General features: G+C 47.6%; 1 protein-coding gene across 3 annotated transcripts in view; it reads left to right on the plus strand.

Annotated features, from left to right (window-relative positions):
- LOC116986692 (forkhead box protein P2-like) overlaps positions 1-26,892 on the plus strand; it is a 333,583-nt gene that overhangs the window by 247,634 nt on the left and 59,057 nt on the right. For all 3 annotated transcript variants that reach the window (XM_033042263.1, XM_033042262.1, XM_033042264.1), the window contains 2 exons: positions 12,429-12,633; positions 15,901-16,005. In XM_033042263.1, the coding sequence (XP_032898154.1) occupies positions 12,429-12,633; positions 15,901-16,005 (310 nt within the window). The remainder of the gene's footprint in view (positions 1-12,428; positions 12,634-15,900; positions 16,006-26,892) is intronic.

Genomic DNA, 26,892 nt, shown 5'->3' on the forward strand with positions numbered 1-26,892 from the left:
GAATAGGTAGAAGGGACATAATTTCAAAAAGGTTCGAAATAGCTTATCTATTGCTATTTATGTTGCACTGTTTGGATGTGACCCTGTAATGCAAGTCTAATTATCAAATACACAGGTTATATTGATTATTTTAAGTAATCCAGAGCAATCCAGAGTAACCAATTTGGCTAATTGATCCAAAGAATTTGTGCTTAAACCCTACAATGACAGATTGAGAATTCGAATCGGATTTGTCAAAATAAATCCACTTATTTAGGAAACAGTATTTGTGTTGATGGTGTTAAGACTATCTGATTGTTATAAACCCCCAATTAGCTCAGCGGTGTCATTTACTGTAGCAGAGGAAGCTGACACCATTACCTGAGATAGACACAAAATGCTGGAGTAACTCAACGGGACAGGCAGCATCTCTGGGGAGATGGAATGGGTGATGTTTTGGGTCGAGACCCTTCTTCTGACTGAGAGTCGGGTGAAAGGGAAAATGAGTGATGTTGTGAGATATAGAACAAATGAATGCATTACCTGCTGCAGGTTACATGTATTCTCAGTTCCACAACATTGCAGAGGGCACCCAGCCAAGCACTCAGTCCTGGCCACAATGTATGGCAATCATGTCACCCTCTGAGAATAATGAGGAAGGCCCATCTTTGCTCTTTTGTCCAGAAATAGCCTCAAGTTTCCAACACGGAATTCGCTTTTAACATGTTTCTCCGTTTTTAAAAAAAAGGACCAATTCAAATTGGCTCTTGAGGTGCTTTTTGTCAAAGAGAGAATGCACAACTCGTCAGACGTTGGCAATGCTAGCAATTGACCCACATTCTCATGATTCTAATTTCCACTTTAAGCTCTGTTCTTTTAACGATTCCTCTTGATATGTTAAATTAGGCAGCGCCTGTATCCCCAAATGCATCTTGCCACCACGATTTTTCATTCAATCAAAGGATGCGGTGATGGGTTAGGCTTGGTGCCTGGGGCTACAGTCTTAACAACACAAAAACCACCTCAGATAGTTTCTCTTTCCCCTTTGTTGTGGTCTAATTAAAATATTTCCTCCAACTCAATATTTTGAAAACAATTACTGATTATTTATATCTGCACTAGAAAAGTCACAATTAATGATTTTGATACAACTGGAGACTAGCGACTAATAGGAGATTCAACCTTTAGATTTAATAAGAGCGGGCCGATCTTGCATTGGTAACTATCAGGAAGTAATGTCGCTCTAATTAGTGTCATACAGAGAGATACTGAACTTATTCAGCCACTGTCACAACTCAACTAATGGCCAGATCCTCCCTCTACCCTCACTAATTGCTCAATTCCACTTCACACTCAAAATCCTTCCCTCGCCAAGAGTCATTTGAAAACTTCACTGCACAGAAAATAAAATCATTTGCTGTTTATCATTTTGCTGTTTATGAGAGCTTTCTGCGCACAAATTAGCTTCCAAATTTCCTGTGTCACAACAGTGGCCTAACAAGTTAGCCTGTAACGCGCCTAAATTGTTCATCAAGGGCCGTGAAGGTGCTGTAACGATTCAAGTCTTTCCTGTCCGTTTTACCAAAGGTAGACACAACATGCTGGAGTAACTCAGCGGGCAAGGCAGTATCTATGGAGAGAAGGAATGGCCGATGTTTCGAGTCGAGACCCGTCTCTGTCCATTTTACCCATCTCTCCACAATATGTTACCATCTATTCCCAGTAATTCCACCAAACCTTCACAACATTAGGAAATTAGAGATTAATCTTCTCGGCTTTCCAGGTGCGGCAGAGGTTCACCTGCACCTCCTCCAACCTCATCTATTGCATCCACTGCTCTAGGTGTCAGCTGCTCTACATCGGTGAAACCAAGCATAGGCTTGGCGTTCGCTTCGCCGAGCACCTCCGCTCGGTTCGCATTAACTAACCTGATCTCCCGGTGGCTCAGCACTTCAACTCCCCTCCCATTCCGAATCTGACATTTCTGTCCTGGGCCTCCTCCATGGCCATGATGAGCTGAAAAAATGTAAGACTCTATTCAAACTAAAAACACTCTTCAGAAACAAAAGATTGAATGGTTATGAGCTGGACCAGTGATTTTCTTTTCTGTTTGGTTATTTCTTGTTTGTGGACTGTTCAACAGATTTTTGGTCCATTTGTTCCCATTATTTTGTTTTTCCATGAAAATGTATAGAAAATAAGAGGGGGTGGGCCCAGAAAAGTTTCGAACTTCTTCTTACCCCTTTTGAACATGAACGATATTATTTGTATTATTTGAGTTACTTATTTGTTTGTTTTCCTTTGTGTTTTATTCTCTTTTTTATTGCTTACAAGTTTATTTGTGTTTGTCTTTTTTAACATGTTCAATAAATTAATTAAGTAAGTAAGTAAGTGAGGACCACTGGAAATTGGAGGAGCAGCACCTCATTGGGCAGTTACACCCCAGCAGTATGAACATTGACTTCTCCAATTTCAGGTAGTCCCTACTTTCCCTACTTTCTTCTCCCCTTCTCAGCTCTCCCTCAGCCCACTAGCTCCACCTCTTCCTTTCTTCTCCCCACCCTCCCCTCACATCAGTCTGAAGAAGGGTTTCGGCCCGAAACGTTGCCTATTTCCTTTGCTCCATAGATGCTGCCTCACCCACTGAGTTTCTCCAGCATTTTTGTCTACCTAACATCTTCTAGGCTTTGCTTTTGGGAGAAAATTAATAACATAGAAACAGAGAAACATAGAATATAGGCGCAGGAGTAGGCCATTCGGCCCTTCGAGCCTGCACCGCCATTCAATATGATCATGGCTGATCATCCAACTCAGTATCCTGTACCTGGCTGATCATCCAACTCAGTATCCTGTAAGGGACGTAGGAAGCTGTTTCACTTTCTTGGAATAGTTTCCTTGATTAATTTTAAGTTATTAGAGATGAGAAAACAACTGTTTTACCTGGTCAAGGTGCCTGGAGGTAAGAAGTTGTTTGATGAGACGGAGTCACACAGATGGAAACTGACCCTTCAGCCCACTGAGTCCACACTGAGCACATTTACACTCAGCTGGTCTCATGTTATTGTCCCCGCACTCCCATCAAATCCTCTCCCCCCAATTCAACCACTTGGCTGGGGGCAATATACAGTGGTCATTTAACCTAGTTACCATGTGTAGGAAGGAATTGCAGATGCTAAAGAGACATAAAACGCTGGAGTAACTCAGCGGGACTGAGTTAACCTAACTACCAGTTGTCTATCATCAAGAGTTTGTCCACGTGGATAAAATGGCCCTCATCCCAATTGTATGCTGCATGACCTAAATTTGGCAAAAATAATATGTATTCAACATGTGGCCCAGATGCCTCTGACAAGAATGGAATAACATCAGAACAGATGATGAATGCCTCGTGATAAAAGCAGTACAATAGTTAGCACTAGTCCACTAACAATGATGATGGTGCGTCTTTGATATGGTCCTGTTTGGAGGGGAATGCTTCACCTGGGCTTGCTTTTCCTGCTGTGGGGAACTAGGCCTGTCCATGACGGAGACCCTCCCACACGTGAGGTTGTCTCTGGCCGTTGGATTGGAGAGTGTGTTGCTATTGTCATTGACCACTTAGTGGCGTTGGTGCCTGGTCACCAGGGGCTTGAACTGCCTAGGCCTACGTGATCTCCCGGTTGTCAAATACTTTAACTGCCCCTCCCAATCCCACACTGACCTCCCTGTCCTGGGCCTCCTGCATTGTCAGAGTGAGGCCCAGTGCAAATTGGAGGAACAGCACCTCATACCGTATTTCGCTTGGGCAGCTTACAACCCAGCAGTATGATATAGATTTCTCTAACTTCAAGTAACCCTTGCATTCCCTCTCTCTCCATCTCTCCGTCACCCTAGTTCTCCAACTAGTTTCACTGTTCCTCTAATTAATTTTACTCTGTGTGCCTCCTCATCACCTTCCCCTCAGCTAACAATGTACCATTCCACATTTCATTATCATCGGCTGCATGGATCTGTCGTTTTCACACCTGACCCCTCCATATCTCTAGACTCCCTCTCCCCTGACTCTCAGTCTGAAGGAAGGTCTAGACCCAGAAAGTCACCCATTCCTTCTCTCCAGAGATGCTGCCTGTCCCGCTGAGTTACTCCAGCGTTTTGTGTTTATCTTGAACTGTCTATCTTGCTGTTTTGGTTTTCAGATGAATTCTGATGAATTCAAGCTGATGACTTCCTCATATAATATCAGAGGTGCTGATGAATTCTTGAATGATAAAAGTACAGATAGACACAAAATGGTGGAGTAACTCAGTGAGACAGGCAGAATCTCTGGAGAGAAGCGTTTCGGGTCGAGACCCTTCTTCAGAGGTTGGGCAGTACTCCATATCCAACCGCTCAAGGATACAATGCTGATCAAGATGTACAGTGGAAGGAGTTAGCGAGTTGTGGCACTTCATCTAAACCAGAATTATCGGTTATCGCTCTTGAGGAGAAACTGTCGCCATTTTGATTAAAAATAAAATGTGTGTTTGATATCCAGACCATGAGTAGAAACAACATTTCCTGGAAGACTTCCTCTCCTCTGGTCCTCTGGAGATGAGGGAGGGAAGTCTGGGAAACACAGCTATCAGACAAGACACAGCAAAAGTGACATAGGCATTAACTGGAGGGGGATTTCAGATGAGGAATTAATGCAGGAATATATGATTTGTATCCCACCTACCTGAAGAAACCCTCAAGTGATGTTGCATTTGCCAATGCCATTGTCACAACTTATTTTTATTAAAGTTATGCAACAGTTTATTTTCCATATTATGCTCCACAAGAGCTGATTGCGAAGCCCAGGCTATTTTGTACTGTGGAATTTACCACTGGGTTGTTATTACTCATGTTTGGTTTTATATATATACTAGACCAAGTGGGACCCGTTGGGTCCTGTCCTCTCAACGCGTGGTTGCGGGGGGCGGCCTGCGGTGTCACACACACCCTAACCACCCCCCACAGACACTAACTACCCCCCTTGATATTATATTAATATTATTCATTCCCTCCTTTTACCCCATCCCCGCCTTATCCACTCACGCATAGCACCCCAACTCGCAGGTGCGTCTAGAGAGGAAGAGGGAGGGGGGTAGAGAGAGAGGGGCAGAGAAAGAGAGGGGCAGAGAAAGAGAGGGGGCAGAGACATAGAGAGAGGGGGGAGGTCCGGGCCGAGCCGAGGGGGGGGGGGGGGGGTGGGGGGGGGAGAGGGGAGGAGAGAGAGGGGGGGAGAGATAGAGAGGGAGGAGAGAGAGAGAGGATGAAGAGGCTGGGGGGGAGAGAGAGGAGAGGGGCAGAAATGGGAGGGGAGATACCCCAGCAGAGGCACGAGTGGGCGAGCGAGTCTTCAACGAACCAACGCAGTCTTCAGCTATGATCTTTGGACTTCAGTCGACAGGGCAACCTTTGAACATCGGGGGGAGGAGGGAGGGGTGGGAGGTGATGTCAGTCACAGAGTGAGCAGATGGCAGGCAGGCAGGTCCATTGTCATGTCATCAGCGAAAAACAGGCATTTTGATTTCAAAATTTGATTGGACTTGTAAGCATTATTATTAATAACTCAAGAAATAAAGCACGGAATTTTCAGGTAAACCGATTTCGTACTCCAGGGGGTAAATCTCTACCAGAATATGGAATTTATTTTCATTTCGCACATTGTTTTTTCGAGTAGATATGAAAACACACAAACAAATAAATAAACACACACACACACACACATCCAAGATCAGAGTTTTATAGTTATACTAGACCAAGTGCAGACCCGTTGGATCTGTTCCCCCAACGTGCGGTTGTGGGGGGTAAGGCGGCATGCAGCGTCACACACACTAACTATCCCCCCCCCCCCCGCACTCACGCTAATTACCCCTCTTAATATTATATTAATATTATTAATTTGCTCCTTTTACCCCATAACCACCCTATCTACTGACGCATAGCCCCCAACTTGCAGTCACATCTAGAGAGGGGGGGAGGGGGGGGGGGGTGGTGGTAGAGAGTGAGGGCAGAGAGAGAAGGGGCAGAGACACAGAGAGAGGGGCAAGAGGGAGAGGGGGTGGCAAGGAGGAGAAGAGGAAGGGTGGGTGAGAGGGGAAAGGTGGGGGTGGAGAGAGAGAGGGTGAGAGTGAGGGGGAGAAAGGGGGGGAGAGGTGAGTGAAGGGGGGAGAGGGGAGGGGGAGAGGTGAGGGGAGGGCGAGAGGTGAGGGGAGGGGGAGAGGTGGGGAGCAGGGAGGGTGGAGGGAAGGGGGTAGGGGTGTGTGGAGGGGAGGGGGGTTTAGGGGAGAGGTGGTGGGGGAGGGGAGGAGTGGGAGAAAAAGAGGGGAGAAAGAGAGAGGGTGGGAGAGGAGAGGGGGGGTGAGGGGGTGTGCTGAGAGGGGGGTGAGGTGAGGGGAGGGGGAGAGGTGGGGAGCAGGGAGGGGGAGGGGGTGTGGAGGGGAGGGGGGGTTTAGGGGAGGGACGGTGGGGGAGGGGATGGAGGGGAGGAGGGGGAGAAAAAGAGGGGAGTGGAGAGGAGAGGAGGGGGGGGAGAGGAGGGGGGGGAGAGGAGAGGGGGGGAGAGGAGAGGGGGGGAGAGGAGAGAGGGGGAGAGGAGAGGGGGGGAGAGGAGAGGGGGGGAGAGGAGAGGGGGGGAGAGGAGAGGGGGAGAGGAGAGGGGGGAGAGGAGAGGGGGGGAGAGGAGAGAGGGGGAGAGGAGAGGGGGGGGGAGGAGAGGGGGGGAGAGAAGAGGGGGGGAGAGGAGGGGGGGAGAGCGGAGAGGGGGGGAGAGAGGAGGGGGGGGAGAGGAGGGGGGGGGAGAGAGGAGGAGGGGGTGAGGAGGGGGGAGAGAGGAGTAGGGTGGGAGAGAGGAGGTGGGTGGGAGAGGAGGAGGGGGAGAAAGGAGGGGGAGGGAGAGAGGAGGGGGGGGGGGAGAGAGGGGGAGAGAGGAGGGGGGGGAGAGGAGGAGGGGGGAGAGAGGAGGAGGGGGAGGAGAGGAGAGGGGGGGGGGGAGGAGAGGGGGGGAGAGAGAGTGCCTTTTTATTTCAACCCAAACCCCCCAAACAACCATTTGCAGGCAGTGCTTTTTTACTTTAACCATATTTTCATTTTCAAACCACATTAAGGGTACTTACTCACAGTTGTGTGGACATGTGTTCAGTGTTATTCACAGCTCAGAGAAACGTGACCCTCTGCCTTCCTCCAGCTTGCAGACTAATTGAGGCACACCACTGGTTTTATAGTCCACCCCCCCCCCCTGCCGCCAGCGGGGGCAGCAGAGAGAATGGGGAATTTTGAAAATTATTAATATCTCTGTCATTTTTCATCGACTGGAAAAATCCTCGGCACACATGCGGCGGAGGGGGGCTCTGAGCGAGGTGGTCAAAAATGACGGCCGTAGGTGGCGGCGTTCTCTCGGAAATCGCAGCACAGATCACCAAAACCGGTCAAGAACAGACTTTTAGTAATATAGATAAGGAAGGATATACCCGCTGGGTCCCTGTCACACGGGAGGCCTGGTCTCCCAACGCAACCCGTTCCCCCAATGCAATCTTCCACCACTCACCCATAGCCCCCAACTGCACAGGCACGGCTCATTTCCCCTCATCCCCCAGCACTCCCTCCCCCTCCTATTCACCCTCCCTCTTCTTTCCTCTCTTCCCCTCCCGTCGTCCAATGCCTCCCTCACCTCTCCCTCCCTCTCCTTTCCCCTACCCTCAGTCACTCCCTCCCTTCCTCCCTCCTCCCCCTCAATCCCCCCACTCTCCCTCCCCAGTATCTCAAGGGTGTCGCTCCTTTCCCTCCTTGCGTGCCCGGAGGAGCAGCAGCTCACGCCCAGGCCTCGGATCCTCGGTGCAGCCTCAGGCCGCCGCGCGGTGGTGGGGGTGGGGGGAGCGTCATTGCCGTTGCTGTGGCCTATCGCTGCCGCTGCCGCTCCCCACCGGCTTCTGGTGGGGACCGATGGGGAGCATCCTGCAGCTGGGGGACGGGTACGCCTTCAGGTGGGGGCTGGTGGGGGAGCGTCCTACAGCCTGGGATGGGGACAGCTTCAGGCGGCCTGTCGGGGGCCGGTGGGGGGGGGGCGCTTCTATGGCCTACCTCTGTGTGGCAAGGTGGGTGTGTGGCGGGGTGGGGGCGTGGGGGAGGGGGTGTGTGTGTGGGGGGGAGGGAGGTGTGTGGGCAGGGGGTGGGTTGTGGGGGAGGGGAGGTTGTGGGCAGGGGCCGATGGAGCTCAGAAAAAAGATGGGGGTTGTTGGGGAGAGGGGGTATCACGGGGGAGGGGGGCAGGAGCCAGCGAGGGGTCCAGAGGGGAAGGGGCTGGAGCTGACGGTGTGATGGGGTCTCATATCGGTCGCTGATCGCTGGTCGCTGGTTGTTCTCCTCCACCGGGATCAGATTCTCTGGCGACCTTTCCCGTGCCAGGCTGGACCTTTTCCGGATCCTCCGAAAATTGTGTCCGTTTGGAGGTCATCCTCAGCTCCAGTAAAGGCGCGATGGTGCAGGAAGGGGTGGGCCATCCCGCAGAGTGACAGGAGAGAAGACCAATCCACGCTGCACCGACTGGCAGGGGAAGGGATCGATCTGCGCACGCGCATTTTTAAAGAATTTTAAACCTCGGTAACTTTTACATTAGACTCGGAACGAAACTTGGTGCAATCACAGCACATGAGAACGGTGAGTAAGCTGGCGAAAAATCGTAGTGCTATCGCGTACTGTTTTTGCGCAAATAGAAAGACCGCGCAAACCGGAAGATAACAAGATCAGAGCTATCGTTATGTATATAAAAAATATATAATTATATTAAATATAATATATATAAATATAATATAATAATATAATATATATAAAATATAGATAGATAGAATATATAGAATAGAGAGATAGATAGTTAGAGATAGATAGGTGGAGATATAGATAGAGAGATAGACAGGTAGAGAGGTAGTGGGGTAGAGCGACAGACAGACAGACAGACAGACAGACAGACAGACAGACAGACAGACAGACAGACAGACAGACAGACAAACAGACCTCCTCCCCATCCCACCCCATCCCCCCAAAGGAAAGTTTTGGAAATGAAACCTCTCCCCAATTCCACGCCTCCACAATGGAAAAACCTCCACCCAAGAAATCTTGTTTTTTTAAATAAGATTAGCGCTCCCAGATTTGCTGCTAAATGAGATTCCATTGTGATGTACCCATTCCCTAAACGCAACCCGTTCCCCAATGCAATAATCACCCATAGCTCACAACTGTGCAGGCACGGCTCATACACTTCCTCCACCTCATCTTCACCCTCCCTCTTCTCTTACCTCTTCTCCTCCCCTCCTCCACTCCTTCACCCTCTCCTTTCCCCTACCCTCAGTCACACCCTCCCTCACGTCTCCCCTTTCGAACTCCCCCACTAAAGACAATGTTTAAATAACATTTCTTCTCCTCCCCTCCCAACTCACTACCTCTCCTTACAACAATGTAACAAATCTCCACTTGCACTGGTTGGAGCTGATCCCAACACTGTTGATTGGCAGCTGAGATCCCATTGTGATGTCATTGTCGGGTGTCGGAATGTTCACGGCAGCGTATGTAAATGAGATCCCATTGTGATTGGAGGACTGTGAGATCCCATTATGACGTCATAGGTAGAAACTGCCAGAATCTCCCATCAACTGTCAGAGCATCTGTCAAGTTATTCTTCTCAAAGTGGGGTTTTCTAAACTTTTAAATGTCAATAAGTTGTGAAATATAACATCAATCTGAACGAAACTTGACACAAAACAACCAGAGGACAATTGTGATTAAGGTGGCGCAAACATTTTAGCGCTATCGTGTACTGTTTTGCCGCATTTCCAGGAGTACATACAGATAGATAGATAGATAGATAGATAGATAGACAGACAGACAGACAGACAGACAGACAGACAGACAGACAGACAGACAGACAGACAGACAGACAGACAGACAGACAGACAGACAGACACAATATGAGAGTTTTAGTAATATACTAGACTAAGTGGGACCCGTTGGGTACCAGTATCACACAGGAGGGCTGGACCCCCAACACAATATTCCACCTCTCCACCAATTCCAATATTGGTGTCTAGTGCTTTCTGGAGCACTAGTATGGGTGTTGTGGGACTGGTTTCCAGAAGGCTAGTATGGACATTGTGGGCCGAATGGATTCTTGGGCTGGCGGCTCAGTCACTCAAGCCTGTTTTGCTGGCAGCTCACTCACTCACGGCTGGTGGGCTGGCAGTTGACGCACGGCTATTCCTTGAAATTACATTACTAGCAGGGTGCAAGGCCACCAAATTCAAGTGCAGTTTCATACCATTTTAAGCAGGGTGCAAGGCCACTAAAGACATAGAGTCGTGACCTCTCCCTCCTCCAACTTGCAGAGACTGAGTCATGCCCACACTTCTGGGTTTTATAGTCCCTCCCCCCTCCCACCAGATGGGGCGTGGCCTTCATGGCGTGATTGACAGGAGAGAATCTCAATATTTTTCAAACACTAATAACTTTTTTATTTTTCATCGATGTGTAAAATCCTCGGCACCTGATGAGCGGAGGGGGACTGAGTAAGATGGCCAAAAATCACAGCCGTACGTGGTAGTGTTTTTTCTAAAATCAATATAAAGCGCAAACAGGAAGTGATCAAGATTAGACTTTTAATTATATAGAAGGCAAGGCAAATTTAATGAGGCAAGGCGACTTTAATTAGGCAAGGCAACATTAATTAGGCAAGACAACTTTAATTAGGCAAGGCAACTTTAATTAGGCAACACAGCTTTAGCATCTTGCAAACCAAAGGCAACATAGCTTTAGCATTACCAAACCAAAGGCAACATAGCTTTAGCATTTACAAACTATATTTCCAAACCACATTAAGGGCACTGACAGGTCAGTAAAACCACTCACAGTTTAGTAGACATGTGTTCAGTGTTATTCACAGCTCAGACTGAGAGACGTGACTCTCTCACTCCCCCATCTTGCAGAGACTGACTGAGGCACTCAACACTTCCGGGTTTTATGGTCCCTCCGGAAGGGGCTTGGCCTTCAGGAGAGAGAATCTCAAAATATTTTAAACACTAATAACTCTTTCATCGATGGGAAAAATCCTCTTGTCCTGCGCAGCGGAGGGGGACTGAGTAAGATGGCCAAAAATCACAGCCGTAAGTGGCAGCATTTTTTCTAAAATCAATATACAGAACAACAGGGTCAACATCACACTTTGAGTAATATAGAAGATAGATAGATAATGTCTGAAGAAGGGTCTTGACCTAAAACGTCACCCATTCCTTCTCTCCAGAGATGCTGCATGTTCCGCTGAGTTACTCCAGCATTTTGTGTCTACCTTAATATATAAACATATATATATATATATATCTGTGTGTGTGTTTACATATATATTGAATGTTGAACACACACATTGAACACTTTTTAATTATATTGTTTACGGAGTTCTATGTTTACATACACTGTTATGCTATAGTTCTTTGTTCTATCTTGGAGATATGACAATAAAACACTCGACTCTTGACTAGTAAACGTACAGGGGCTTGCAGCGGATATGTAATGTACATGCCATATCCTTTAGGAGAACCTGACTCATCCATTGCATCTTATGAGCAAATCCCAACTCAGCCCTACCCCTTACTTTCCATCTAACTTCCTCCGGTGCACCAATCTCTGCACTCCTCCATTTTAGTTTCTTGCTCATCCCCAATTTCCATCACCCCTCTGTATGCCTTGCATCCAAACTCTGGAATTCTTTCCCTAAGTCCTGCCACCTCTCTAACCCCAATCCATCTTTAACAACTGTCTTCAACCTTTATTCCCTGTGAAAGGTATTGTTCTGCTGTCTCAGTCTGAGCTGTGAATAACACTGAACACATGTCTACTAAACTGCGAGTGGTTTTACTGACCTGTCAGTGCCCTTAATGTGGTTTGGAAATATAGTTTGGAAATGCTAAAGCTATGTTGCCTTTGGTTTGGAAATGCTAAAGCTGTGTTGCCTTTGGTTTGCAAGATGCTAAAGCTGTGTTGCATAATTAGAGTTTAGAGAGGCAGCATGGAAACAGGCCCTTCAGCCCACTGAGTCCATGCCAGCCATCGATCACCCGTTCACACTAATTCTATGTTATCCCACTCCCTACACACTGAGAGACAAGATGCGGAGGCCGATTAACCTACAAACCCGCATAATTTTGTGACGTGGGAGGAAACTGAAGCAGGGAAACCCATGTGGTCACAGGGAGAACGTACAAACTCCACACAGACAGTAGCTGAGGTCATGATCGAACCGTGTCTCTGTCAATCTGAGGCAGCAGCTCTACCTGCTGCGCCAATGTGCTGTCCTGTGTCAAGTTTATTGGGTAACACAATTGTGGACATTTGATTGAATGAGAGTGCTGCAGTGTGTGCTGCAAGTGTGTTAATGCTGTTCTCCTGCTCTGTGGTGTCTTTTGCAGCAATGTGTCCAGCAGACTTTCAGCAACTGTGGAAGGAAATGACGGGGGTACAAAGCATGGAAGACACTCTGAAGAGTGAAAGCCTCGACCTCTCAACCAACAGCTCCACCTCCGGCTCCTTCCTGGCCCCCAAGATCTCCCCTTCGATACCCCACCACTCCCTGCTGAATGGACAGAGTTCGATCCACACTCCAAAGAGAGAAAGGTACGTCAAACCTAATGTGATTCTGACTTGTAGGTCAATTTTAATTAGGCAAGGCAACATTAATTAGGTAAGGCAACTTTAATTAGGCAAGGCAACTTTAATTTTGTAAGGCAACTTTAATTTGGACCGTACAGGTTTCCCACGCAAGTGTTCCGTGGTTCTTGTTCAGTGGTGGCTTGTGAGGGACGCTGAAACCAGAAGAGGCCCCTCACTCCAACTCAGTCAGTCTGTCGTTGAGTTCGGAGACATCCTCACCCCACTTGCCTGTCCTTCATCCATTTTCTGAGTTAGACAAAAGTGCTGGAGAAACTCAGCGGGTGCAGCAACATCTATGGAGCGAAGGAAATAGGCAACGTTTCGGGCCGAAACCCTTCCGGGTTTCGTCCCGAAACATTGCCTATTTCCTTCAGGGTTTCGGCCCAAAAGGTTGCCTATTTCCTTTGCTCCGTAGATGCTGCTGCTGCACCCGCTGAGTTTCTCCAGCACTTTTGTCTACCTTCGAGTTTCCAGCATCTGCAGTTCCTTCTTAATCCATTTTCCGAGTGGTCTCTCCTCCAGTGAAGTTCATCGCTTTCACTATTTGACATGCCCGCTGCACCAGGGGGAGGTTGTCAGACGCGGGACACTGGTATTGGGGTGATGGACCCCAGACCACTCTCTTTTACACTTTCAGTCTCCCCAAAGCCTCAATATGGCTTTGATTCTCAACTCCCAATTACCTGAAGCTTGATACAGCCTTCAGAAGGTTAGGCACTCCCTTCCTTCCATCTACCGGGGCTGAAGGGGGCTGTTTAATGGAATATTCCACCAGTGCAGAGTCTGAATTACAGGCTGTGGCCTGCAGAGTCAGGCTTCAATCCACAAACTATCTGAGACACAGTTCCACTACCGAGATACAGGCTGTGCTTAAAAACCGACCACATTGACTCAATAACTCCTACTACCCCAATGATGATGGGACCAGACCTACCCAATATTCCAGTTGGCCATAAAATGATGTCAGTCATTGTGACCACACTGACCACTCACTCCCTGTGCCCACACCGACCACTCACTCCCTGTGCCCACACTGACCCATTATCCCTGTGTTCATGCTGACCCATCATGTTCCTGGTGTTGGGGGAGTCCAGAACCAGGGGCCACAGTTAAAAAATAAGGAATAAGCCATTTGGAATGGAGACGAGGAAACACTTTTTCTCACAGAGAGTTGTGAGTTTGTGGAATTCTCTGTCTCAGAGGGCGGTGGAGGCAGGTTCGCTGGATACTTTCAAGAGAGAGCTAGATAGGGCTCTTAAAAATAGCGGAGTCAGGGGATATGGGGAGAAGGCAGGAACGGGGTACTGATTGGGGATGATCAGCCATGATCACATTGAACGGCGGTGCTGGCTCGAAGGGCCGAATGGCCTACTCCTGCACCTATTGTCTATTGTCTATTGTCATCCCAGTGACCACATTGACCCATTATCCCAGTGACCACACTGACCAGTCACTTATTAGTCCATCAGATCTAAAATCTCCAGGCTCCCCCTGACCAATGATCCCGACCCTGACCTAATGACACCAAGATCACACTGACCAATGAGCTGAGTCACCCCACAAGTCTATGGTGATTTGACCCCAGACTCTGGTGCAGTCACGGCAGTGACTTAATGACTCTGGTTGTAAATATATTTCCTGCATTGGACATAGCCAAGGTTAAGCTTCCCCTTCACACTCAGCCCTTGGTCTACACAGGACACAGTGAGAGGGGAATTGGATGAACTGCCTGTAGACCCATTGTCCATGGTCAACCACACACCAGCGGAAGGTCAGGTCACCTACAGTACTGACCAATGTTCACACAGCCCATGGTATCTCCACCAGGGGGGGAGCTGCAGTCCAGCGGACCCTCGGACTCTCGACCTAGCACTCTCAGGCAAGGCCCCGCGTTGAATATTCTCAGCTTTCTTTGAACAGAAAGTCTCAGTGGGTTCCCTTGTGCCATGGTGAATGGCAGATTGTGAAGCGTTGCAAATCATCTGACTTGTATTAACGACATCAACTTTGCACTGTGCAGCATTCTGAGTGAGGGAGGCATTGTGCAGTTTTGTTGTTCAGTCCGGCTGTGACCACAGCTGGGGACGTAGTTCTCAGCGAGCACACAGGGGTGGATATCCACACTGCAGCCGGGCAACGTGCTGGAAACCTCAGTGTGGAAATACTGTGCAGATCTCTCAGCTGCCGTAAGGACAGGTTAACACTTCAGGTGGGGCAGGCCTAACGTTGTGATGAAGGGATTCTGCCCTAAGCACTCGCTCTTCTCGCGCAGAAATTCTAACTATGTATTTCGTCATTATCATAATCAGCCCCATGAGGTTTGGAAACTTCCTAAATATATTTATAATGGCAACATCAGGAGTGATATTCCTAAAAAAAGAAACAAATTAATTTCTTATTTCTTCCTCATTAATTTCCCAGCCCATCTTCAGAGTGCTTCGATCCATCTTGTCACTGACAGCCCTCCGGTCTGGCCCACTGCAAAGTACTCCTGTGCCTGAGACAGAAGATTGTGGGATCCAGGGGCTTGAGGAGACTGAAGCACTCATGGGGGCCGAAGGATTAGTGCACTTGGATTCCCTGGAGGCCATGTGGGAAGGAAGGGAGCGAGTGGGAAGGGATCAGGGAGCCCGGCACGAGCTTTGAATTTATTTTCATCAATGAATGCATGGGGATGGAAAACTTAAGAGGTTGGAAAAACATTTCTTTAAAGGTTTTCCTGGAGCATCAGAAACTTTGCAAATGCTTTAGGAGGTTGGGTCAGAAATGTTCTGTTCTCCTATTATCAACCTGTTTCTGCCAATAACTGGAGATAACATTAGAGTCTGAAGAAGGGTCTCGACCCGAATCGTCACCCATTCTTTCTCTCCAGAGATGCTGCCTGTTCCGCTGAGTCACTCCAGCTTTTTGTGTCTATTGTTACAGCTGGTGGTTTCATGCTTTTTGCTTGCGTCTTGTACATCCATGCATTGAACAGTACAGCACAGGAGCAGGCCCTTCAGCCCGTGATGTTTGTGCTGACTATGAAGCCAAATTAAACCGTACATCTACTACATGTTGTTCGAGTCCCTGCATTACCCAAGGCAGCCCATATGATCTGCTTCTGAGGCCAAGTCACCCCATGTAATGTCCTAAGCCTGTTCTAGTGACGCAGTGTGGCGTTGGCTGGTGTGGATGAGTTTTCACCTTTGTTTGTGTGATGATAACTAACTTCTGTCTGCTTTTCCCTAGTTTATCACATGAAGAAGCCACTGGTGTTCACCCATTGTTCGGACATGGCGAGTGCAAGTGGCCAGGCTGTGAAGCTCTCTGCGATGACATGGGCCAGTTTCTAAAGTATGTACCTGCGGGTGTCAACTTCACAGCCAGCGAGGTGGTGAATGGTGCTGATGTGGTGGGTTGGTGAATCGTGGTGATGTGGTGGGTTGGTGATGGTGATGGTGATGAGATGGTGAGGTGGTGGGTTGGTGTTGGTGATGGTGATGAGATGGTGAGGTGGTGGGTTGGTGTTGGTGATGGTGATGAGATGGTGAGGTGGTGGGTTGGTGATGGTGATGGTGATGAGATGGTGAGGTGGTGATGTGGCACATTTGCAGATTGTGGGTGGTGACAGCAGAGGATGTCATAATTATAATAAATTAGAATGAATAGAATAATCAATGGAATTTCTACCCTCAGTCAAGCTAAATTAACTTTCCTCCCCTTTGTTTCAAACTGCAAGGATTACGCCAGATGAAGGTTTATCACTGGTTTTATTCTGTTTGCATTGACGTTGATAGTATTTCCAAAGCAGGGCAGAATGTACAACTGTCTGAGAATTATTTGCCTCATGAGGCCAATGTGGGATTGAGTGCTTCATATTCTGTTGTATCTGAACACTGTGGACGGCTCTATTGTAATCTTGTATAGTCTTTCCGCTGACTGGTTAGCAGGCAACAAAAGCTTTTCACTGTACCTCAATACACGTGACAATAAACTAAACTAAACTAAACTAATATAAACTGTTTAGAAATATACCCAGTGTAAAGTGAGCACAAAGGGTTTTCATTCCATTCCGTCCCTCAGGATGAAGTGAACATAACTCCAGCACCAACATCCTCTTTCATCCTCCTTAGTTCTTAACCACACGAAAGGTGGCAACCCAAATCCTTGCACCTCCAGCCCTCCCTCCGCACCTTCCTAAGATGCCCCATTGACCATCACCCTTTCTCAATTCCTAGTCATCCCACTGCTCTCATGTTCATTCAGTCTCCTTCCCCAGTCTCCTCATCTCACAACATACCCTGCTTACCCCTCCTCCCAAGTCAGCTTTGTTAATTCCCCTCACTTCCTTCTCAGTCCTGAGTAAAACTTAAAGCATGAGTTTGGTTAAGAATGAACTGCTTCTTTGGGAAGAAGCCCCCCCATCCTCACATCAGTCTGAAGAAGGGTTCGACCCGAAACGTTGCCTATTTCCTTCGCTCCATAGATGCTGCCGCACCCGCTGAGTTTCTCCAGCATTTTTGTCTACTAGCATGAGTTTGATCACTGCATTCATGAATAAACACATTTATATTTATTTGCAGAAATAAGACATGTGTCATTTAATCCCACATTCATCTTTGTACAGAAACCTATCACCTTCCCCCCACTGCAAGGAACATCTCTCCAATGCCAGCGTTCTCATTCCTGTTGGGTTTTCCTGATATCAGTGATCACTTACCTTTGTCTGTAGGAAGGAACTGTAAATGCTGGTTTACACTGAAGATAGATATCAAACGATGGAGTAACTCAGCTGGTCAGACAGTATCTCTGGAGAGAAGGTATAGGTGACATTTTGGGTCAGACCCTTGCCTTTTCACCTTTTGTTCCATTTCTTCTTTGTTCCGTCTCCTTCCCTACATGTCTGTTCCAACTTAATGTAATGATGCACAATGCTGTTGCATTCACAACTACAAAGTCTTTGACAGACAAACAAATTGTATTTATATGGTTCCATTAGTGTGGTCATAGGCCATCTAGAGATATGTAGCATGGAAACTGACCCTTTGGCCCAACGTATCCATGGTAAAACAAGTTGCATTATCATTCTCACCCCACTTAGTTGCACTTGGTCCACATCCCTCCAAACCTTTCCTTGGAGGCCTGAAGGTAGATGCAATGAGAAGTCCTTCATCACATCTAAACATCTCATTTTTACTACACTCCTGAAGGTCTGATGGAATGACATTGGCCACCTCTATTGCCCCACCATTTCAACTCCTCTCCTTGCATTCTGTCTCTTACTCCCAACGTGAACAGAAGCTAACTAGTGGCTGTGATTGCTTTGTGTAGGAAGGAACTGCTGGTTTAAACCAAAGATAGACACAAAATGCTGGAGCAACTCAGCGGGATAAGCAGCATCTCTGGAGAGAAGGAATGGGTGACATTTCGGGTCAAGTCTGAAGAAGGGTCTTGACCTGAAAAGCCACCCAGTCCTTCTCTCCAGAGATGCTGCCTGTCCCGCTGAGTTACTCCAATATTTTGTGTCTATCTTTGGCTGCGATTGATATTTGGGCAGAACACCAACTTCATGCAGCCTGCGTTCCTGGGTGACTTCCACGTAGCTGGTTCTTGCTACCATAAAACCATCAACCAAGGGCTAATGAGAAAAAAAATTAAAGTGCTTGAGTAACTCAGCGGGTCAAGAAGCATCTCTGGAGGACATGTTTTCAGGTCGGAACTCTTCTTCCACCAGAGATGCTACCTGACCCGTTTAGTTACTCCAGCACCTCATGTTTTTATTGTAAACCAGCATCTGCAATTCCTGGTGCCTCCTTGTGTACCACCAATTAAAACTGCGTGGGTATCTTAAAGTCAGCCAGTACCTCTTCCTAAAGAGGGGAGACGGAACCAGGGACAGTCAAGCATGAAATTAACCCGAGCTGGACAACAAAGAAAAGGAGTGATGGTGGCTCCATGGATTTTGGATGGTTTATGGAAGAAGTAACAAGTAGGAGATATGTATTAGCCTCCCACAAGACAAGAGCCACTCAGGTACACGTGTGGAGAGCAGATGGTGAAGTGAACAGCGCCAGAAGTAATCTGTAAATGGATATATTGTTACAGGCCCTTCAAGGACTTCCCACCATGGTCCGGATGTTGATATCTAACGGGAAGTATCTAACGTCTTTTTCTCTGCTGCCTCCCTTCCTTCATTCAACACTATTCTGGTGCCTTTCTCCTTCCAGACCCTAAGACAGAGAGGGTCTTGATGTTGAAACGATACCTGCACTCAGTTTCACACTTGCAAAGCCCAACCCAGGCCCCAATGCCATATTTAATATGGAGACTTGGTGAGGCTTCAGGCACCAAGATGCCAGCAGCCACCTGCAATAAAGAAAAGTAACAAACCAATCCATTGGTGGACAAGGATCTACATGCTGTGAACTTTGCTGCAGGGGACCTTAATGGAGATAGGAACTACAGAAGAAGGTAGGCAAAAGTGCTGGAGAAACTCAACGGGTGCATCAGCATCTATGGAGCGAAGGAAATAGGCAACGTTTCGGGCCGAAACCCTTCAGGAAATAGGCAACGTTTCGGGCCGAAACCCCTTCAGGGTTTCGGGCCGAAACGTTGTCTATTTCCTTCGCTCCATAGATGCTGCTGCACCCGCTGAGTTTCTCCAGCACTTTTGTCTACCTTCGATTTTCCAGCATCTGCAGTTCCTTCTTAAACTACAGAAGAAGGTTGACCTATGTACACAATAAATGCAATAATGGAATCTCCAAATGAGGTGGAGTTAAGAGTACATGGCAGCACCTCTGGGAATGAGGTGTGGAAGAGGCAACGAGGACTCAGGAGGGACCACTGTGGGGACCAAGATGTTCCTGTCTGGATGTCCAAGCTTTCAAGCTCCTGTATCTCCAAAAGGTAGAAGAGAGACAACGGAATGACCAAGGTGACAGGCAATCTTGACGATACTTCCAGACTTCCCAATGCAACGCACCATGCAGGTGGACTAGATGGAAGAAAGTGACGAGCCTGGGGTGGAAGATTGCAACCTTCACGTGGTCAGCCCTGTTTTGACTAATGCAGTCAACCCGGCGTGCACAATCAAATAAGATCAAATAATAATAATAATAATAATAATAATATCTTTTATTGTCATTGCACGTCAGTGCAACGAGATTTAGTGTGCAGCTCCACTGATGTACAAGAAAGATAAATAAATACAATACATAAATAAGCAAGCTGAATTGATTGACGTGACCATCTGAGGGAGACTGTCCAAAGGGGGTGGGTGGGGGGGGCACTCATTAGGGCCGGTTCAGAGCCGCTATAGCTCTTGGGATAAAACTGTTCCTGAGTCTGGAGGTTCGGGCATAGAAGGCCTTGTAACGTCTGCCGGAGGGAAGTAGTTGAAACAGACCGTGGCAGGGGTGTGATGAGTCCTTATGGATGCTGAGGGCCTTCCTGAGGCACCGCGTGTGGTAGATGCCCTCCAAGGCTGGTAGCTCTGTCCCGATGATCCGCTGCGCTCTGTTGATGACGCGCTGAGGAGCTCTCCTCTCCGCCTCCGTGCAGCTGAGATACCACACAGAGATGCCATACGTTAGTATGCTCTCTGTGGTGCAGCGGTAGAACGTTGTCAGCAGCTGTTGGGGCAGACCAGTCTTTTTTAATGTCCTCAGGAAGAACAGTCGTTGCTGTGCCTTCTTGACCAGCGCGGCAGTGTTCGTGGACCATGTGAGGTCTTCTGAAATGTGAGTGCCCAGAAACTTAAAGCTGGACACTCTCTCCACACTTTCCCCGTAAATGGAGATTGGGGCGTATTCTCCAGAATGGGACCTCCTGAAGTCAATAATCAGCTCCTTGGTCTTGGAGGTGTTTAGTGCCAAGTTGTTATTGGCGCACCAGTCCGCCAGGTTCTGCACCTCCGCTCTGTAGTTTGTTTCATCACCGTTGGTGATCAGCCCAATCACTGTTGTGTCGTCTGCAAACTTCACGATGGTGTTGGTGTCGAATGCAGGGACACAGTCGTGAGTGAAGAGGGAGTAGAGCATGGGGCTTAGTACACAGCCCTGTGGTGTGCCGGTGCTCAGGGTGATGGTGGAGGACAGGTGCGGGCCCAGTCTCACTGCCTGCGGTCGCTCCGTGAGAAAGTTCAGGATCCAAGCGCATATCGGCGAGCTGAGGCCTAGCTGGTGGAGTTTGGTGGTGAACTTGTTGGGGATGACCGTATTGAATGCAGAACTATAGTCAATGAAGAGCATCCTCACATACGTGCCCTGTCTGTCCAGGTGAGTCAGGACAGTGTGAAGGGCCAGAGAGATGGCATCCTCTGTCGATCTATTTGCCCTGTATGCAAATTGATGGGAGTCCAGTGAGGCAGGGATGCTGGATTTAATATGGGAGAGGACCAGCCTTTCGAAGCACTTCATAGGGATTGGAGTCAGGGCAACCGGCCGGTAGTCGTTGAGGTTGGTGATTTTGGACTTTTTCGGCACCAGCACTATGGTGGCTGTTTTCAGGCACTTGGGGACCGTTGCCAGAGATAGAGATAGATTGAAGATTCTCGTGAATACCTCCGCCAGCTGTCCAGCACAGTCCTTTAATACTCTTCCCTGGACTCCATCCGGGCCTGCAGCCTTGTGTGGATTGATCCTACGCAGAGCGCACTGTACCTCCTGAGTGCTCAGTGTTAAGGCCTGTCCCTCCGCCATGGCCGGGGTTATTCCACTCCTGGTGGTGTTGCCAGTTTCGAACCGGGCAAAGAAGGTGTTTAGTTCGTTGGCCAGTGTGATATCACTGTGGGGGCAGGCGGGGCTGCTCTTGTAGTCAGTGATGTCCCTGACACCCTGCCACATGCTTCTGGTGTCCGCGGTATTGAAGTGGTCTTCTACCCTTTGCCTGTGGATGACTTTGGCCTTTTTTATGCCTCTGTTCAGGTTCGACCTGGCCGCACTGTAAGCAGAAGTGTCCCTGGATTTAAAGGCGTTGTTGCGTGCCCTTAGCAGATCCTGAATAGAATAACTGTAGACTGTGCATGCCATATGCAAGAGGAAGTAGAAGTGATGAGCCTGTGATGGACTGGACTGTGTTCACCACTCTCTGCAGGGTCAAGAGCAGAGCAGACACAAAGTACTGGGGTAACTCAATGGGTCAGACAGCATCTCTGGAGAAAAGAGTTAGATGACGTTTCGGGTCAGGACCATTCCTCAGACTGACAAAGGGTCCCGCCCTTAAATGTCACCTATCCTTTTTCATCAGAGATGCTGCCTGACCTGCTGAGTTACTCAAGCACTTTGTGTCTATCTTTGGGTTAAACTAGCATTCTGCACTCAAGAGTGGACCAGTTGCCACCCCAGGCTGTGATGCATCCCATCTGAATATTTTCCATAGCACATCTGTAGATGTTCAGGAGAAGCATCATGGACATGCCAAATCTCAAAAACTCAAACACACTGATGCACTTACTTGATCACCACGTCAGGTTTGGAGACTGGGAATAGTTGAAATGCGGAAGCCACTAATTCATGGAAGCAATTGACTTTGAGGCAGTTAAGGAGTTAAGGGTAGCTGGCACTCACCCCCACGGGTGAAAGGAAGGGGGCATGCTGAAAGAGGGCAATGAGAAAACAGATTTCAGTGGAGCAGGACACCAGAATGTGGAGCTGGGTGAAATAGCCTAACCCTATGTCGGAAGAACTGCAGCTGCTGATTTACACCAAAGATAGACATAAAATGCTGGAGTAATTCAGCAGGAAAGGCAGCATCTGGAAATAAGGAATATGTGATGGGACACAAAAAAGCTGGAGAAACTCAGCGGGTGCAGCAGCATCTATGGAGCGAAGGAAATAGGCAACGTTTTGGCCCGAAACGTTGCCTATTTCTTTCGTTCCATAGATGCTGCTGCACCCGTTGAGTTTCTCCGGCTTTTTTGTGTACCTTACATTTTCCAGCATCTGCAGTTCCTTCTTAAACAAAGGAATATGTGATGTTTTGGGTAGAATGAAGTAGGGTCTCGACCCGAAATATCACCCGTTCCTTCCCTCCAGAGATGCTGCCTGGCCCGCTGAGTTACTCCATCATTTTGTGTCTGTCTTTAACCTTATCCTGTGCTTGTTAACTCAATGTAGCTTTACTTTGGGCTGAAACAATTTATTATCATGACTTTGTTTTGTTTTTAAAGATCACAAATAGAGATAACTGTCCCCTTGGAAGAGTGTGGAGACGTTTCTCTTCATCTAAGTATTCTCTGAAGTGTTCTACAAGGTGTCAATCATTGGGCCCCTTTCTATCAGCTGCATTGTTGAGCCACCGTTTTACGGCCTTGCATATAATTGTGGAATTTTATTTCGCCAATTAGCAGAGATGTGCAAACAGGCGATCTGTTAACGGTACCTCCACCAGTAAACGCTCTCAGGTACTGACCTCATTAGTGTAGTGATTTAGGCAGGCACGGGGGAGTGGTAATGGGCAGACGGGTACCAGGGGAGGCAATAATAGGATACATTTAACTGTAGTGCAGGCTCTCTCCTGCAGACACCTCCTCTGGTAAGTGGTTTACAGGATCTCACTCCATCCCGGAGTGGCAGCGGGATTTAGAAATAAATTCCCAGCACGGTGCTCTCTCATTTAACCCCTTGATCACCGAAGAGGAACTTCAAAGAAGCAGGTACAGCATGAGTACGGGGGAACATAAGGCCGTTGAGATCAAAGGAATTCGTTGCAGGAATGTTTCTCAGGAATTATATCAGTTGTTCTTTTTGTGAATAAAATAAACAAAATGCCAGAAATCCTCAGAGGATCAGACATTATTCATGGAGAAGCAGGTAATACAGTGGTGCGGGCTCGGGGATACTGTCAGAATGGAAGGACAGTGAAGTGTAAGATAGGCACAAAATGCTGGAGTAACTCAGCGGGTGAGGCAGCATCTATAGAGATCAGGAATGGGCGATGTCGGGAGGGTGCGGGGCAAAGATAGAATGTAGGCGGAGACTGTAAGACTAGTGGGAGAACTGGGAAGGGGAAGGGGAAGGAGAGAAGAAACAAGGGCTATCTGAAGTGTAAGAGATTTATATTGGAACAACAGGATGGAAGATGGATAGTGAAACATGTGCAGGTACACAGACACACATATACATACATGTGTATGTTTGTTCAAGCACAGGTTACTACAATCATTTACAGGGGTATATTGAACACATGAATACATGTGCACAGATGGAAACTTGGAAACATAAAAGCTTGTGTATCTATGCACATATATGTGCTGTTATTGGTAGACATGAGGCTAACATACAAATGCATGGAGAGACACATTCGGACAGCTCTCTCATGCAGCACACCGATCAGGTGAATAGCAGCGGTCAGAACTGACCATTAGCAAGCTTGACCAGCCTACAACCCAGCGGTATGAATATTAATTTCTCTAATTTCAATTAACCCTTGCATTCCCTCTCTCCCCGTCCCTCCCCCACCCTAGTCATCGTACTAGTTTCACTGTTGTCCTGCTTATTTTCACTGTTCCTATCCCCTCATTATCACCTTATCCAAGGCAACAATTGACCATTGTGGGTTCCACCTTTCCCTGCTCATCGGCGCTGGCTTTGATTTGTTCTTTCCATACCTTACATTCATTTGTTCTTTGTACCTCTAGTTTCCCTCTCCCCTGACTCTCAGTCTGAAGAGGGTCTTGACCCGAAACTTCACCTATTCCTTTTCTCTCGAGATGATGCCTGAGTTACTGCAGCATTTTGTGTCTACCTGACCATTAGCAAGGCATTTTAAAGAAAGTGGGTGAGTGAGGGACATGCACAACAATGAGCAATGAAGCCCGACATACTGCTGGTAACACAACGGACACTTGCCTCCCTGACTTTGTTGTACGTCCACCATAACATTCTGTGATCAGTGGGACACACACCCAAACCTCCAAATATTTGACAATTTCTGAATGGAGAAACTGTTCTTCTTAACAGAATATTTAACATTACACCTGTATCCACCTATCACTTGCCATGATTTGTCCCTTCCCTACCCCATTCCAACGTTCTCCTACTCTACTACAATCAGCCAGAAGAAGGTCCTGAGCCAAAACATGGTCCACCACTGATGCTCCTTGACCAGCTGAATTACTCCGGCACATTGTGTTTGGCTCAAGATATATTTCCCTACATTTTACTCTATCCATCAACTTAGCTAAAAGATACAGCATGGAAACAGGCCATTTGTTCCACCAGGTCCATGCTGAGCAATCAACCATACACTGGATCTATGTCCTGCACACGGGACAATTTACAGAAGCCAATTAACCTACAGATATACCTAAACATAGACACAAAATGCTGGAGTTACTCAGCGGATCAGGCAGCATCTCTGGAGAGAATGAATGGGTGACATTTCGGGTCGAGACTCTTCTTCAGACCGTCTTTGGAGTGTGGGAGGGAACCATAGCATCCATAGAAAATCCAAGCATGTTAGCCTTCATAACAAGAGGAATTGAGTATAGGAGCAAAGAAGTCCTTCTACAGTTGTACAGGGCCCTAGTGCGACCACACCTGGAGTATTGTGTGCAGTTTTGGTCTCCAAATTTGAGGAAGGACATTGTTGCGATTGAGGGAGTGCAGCGTAGGTTCTCGAGGTGGCGAGACTGTAATACGTTGAAAGACTGAAGTGACTGACAATAGACAATAGGTGCAGGAGTAGGCCATTCGGCCCTTCAAGCCAGCACGCCATTCAATGTGATCATGGCTGATCATCCACAATCAGTACCCCGTTCCTGTCTTCTCCCCATATCCCCTGACTATACTATCTTCAAGAGCCCTATCTAGCTCTCTCTTGAAAGTATCCAGAGAACCGGCCTCCACAGCCCTCTGAGGCAGAGAATTCCACACTCACAACTCTCTGTGTGAAAAAGTGTTCCCTCATCTCCGTTTTAAATGGCTTAAATATTCTTAAACTGTGACCTCTGGTTCTGGACTCCCCCAACATCGGGAACATGTTTTCTGCCTCTAGCGTGTCCAAACCCTTAATAATCTAAAATGTTTCAATAAGACTCCCTCTCACCCTTCTAAACTCCAGAGTATACAAGCCCAGCTGCTCCATTCTCTCAGCATATGACAATCCCGCCAACCCGGGAATTAACCTTGTAAACCTACGCTGCACTCCCTCAATAGCAAGAATTGACTGGGCTTGTATACACTGGAATTTAAAAGGATGAGAGGATATCTTATTGAAACATATAAGATTATTAAGGGATTGGACACGCTAGAGGGGGGCCACAGTTTAAGAATAAGGGGTAGGCCATTAAAACGGAGATGAGGAAAAACGTTTTCACCCAGAGAGTTGTGAATCTGTGGAATTCTCTGCCTCTGAAGGCAGTGGAGGCCAATTCTCTGGATGCTTTCAAGAGAGAGTTAGATAGAACTCTTAAAGATAGTGGAGTCAAGGGATATGGGGAGAAGGCAGGAACGGGGCACTGATTGTGGATGATCAGCCTTGATCACAGTGAATGGCAGTGCTGGCTCGAAGGGCCGAATGGCCTACTCCTGCACCTATTGTGTCTATCGTCAAGTGGTCACAGGGAGAATGTACAAACTCCACCCAGTCAAAACCCATAATCAGGAGTGAACCTGGGTCTCTGTCGCTGTAAGGCAGCAACTCTACCACTGTGCCATCTTCCTTGTCTTCATGACATCTTTGTACCCACTTGTATTTCCAATAGTTATATTGCTTTGGCACATTAGTTCTGCTATTCTGAGGTTGATTTATGAAAAGGTTGATGTCTACACCATGAGTGCAGGTTTGGGGAGAGACGCTTCTGTGATGATGATGCCCTAAATGGCTGCCTTTGTTTAGAGCAGACCACACCAGACTTGCAATTGGGAAGACAAGAAGTTCTTTGTGGTTTTTCTCTTGTTATGGTCTACGATCAAACTCAATACAATACTTGACCTTGTAATTTAACTCTGTGGCTATGATTTACCAGGGAGGGTTAGTGCAATTCTAAAGCCAATGTCAACGTTCTTCCATCCTGTGATTCACAAATTATTGTGGTTTCTGATCTCAGTTTTTCTTTAGTTTTGTCATTCACTTTCTGGAAACTTCATTTTAATTTTTTTTTCTTCCTGGAAGGAGCATTAACTGATTCCCACTGCCCACGTGGCACGTCTGCCAACACACACCAGATTCAAGGCAGGAGTTTATATTAGACACTATTCATGAATAGAAACTCCAGACACAGTTCAGAAGTGTGCG

This window comes from Amblyraja radiata, chromosome 24 (assembly GCF_010909765.2).
Source record: "Amblyraja radiata isolate CabotCenter1 chromosome 24, sAmbRad1.1.pri, whole genome shotgun sequence".
Taxonomy (NCBI): Eukaryota; Metazoa; Chordata; class Chondrichthyes; order Rajiformes; family Rajidae; genus Amblyraja; species Amblyraja radiata.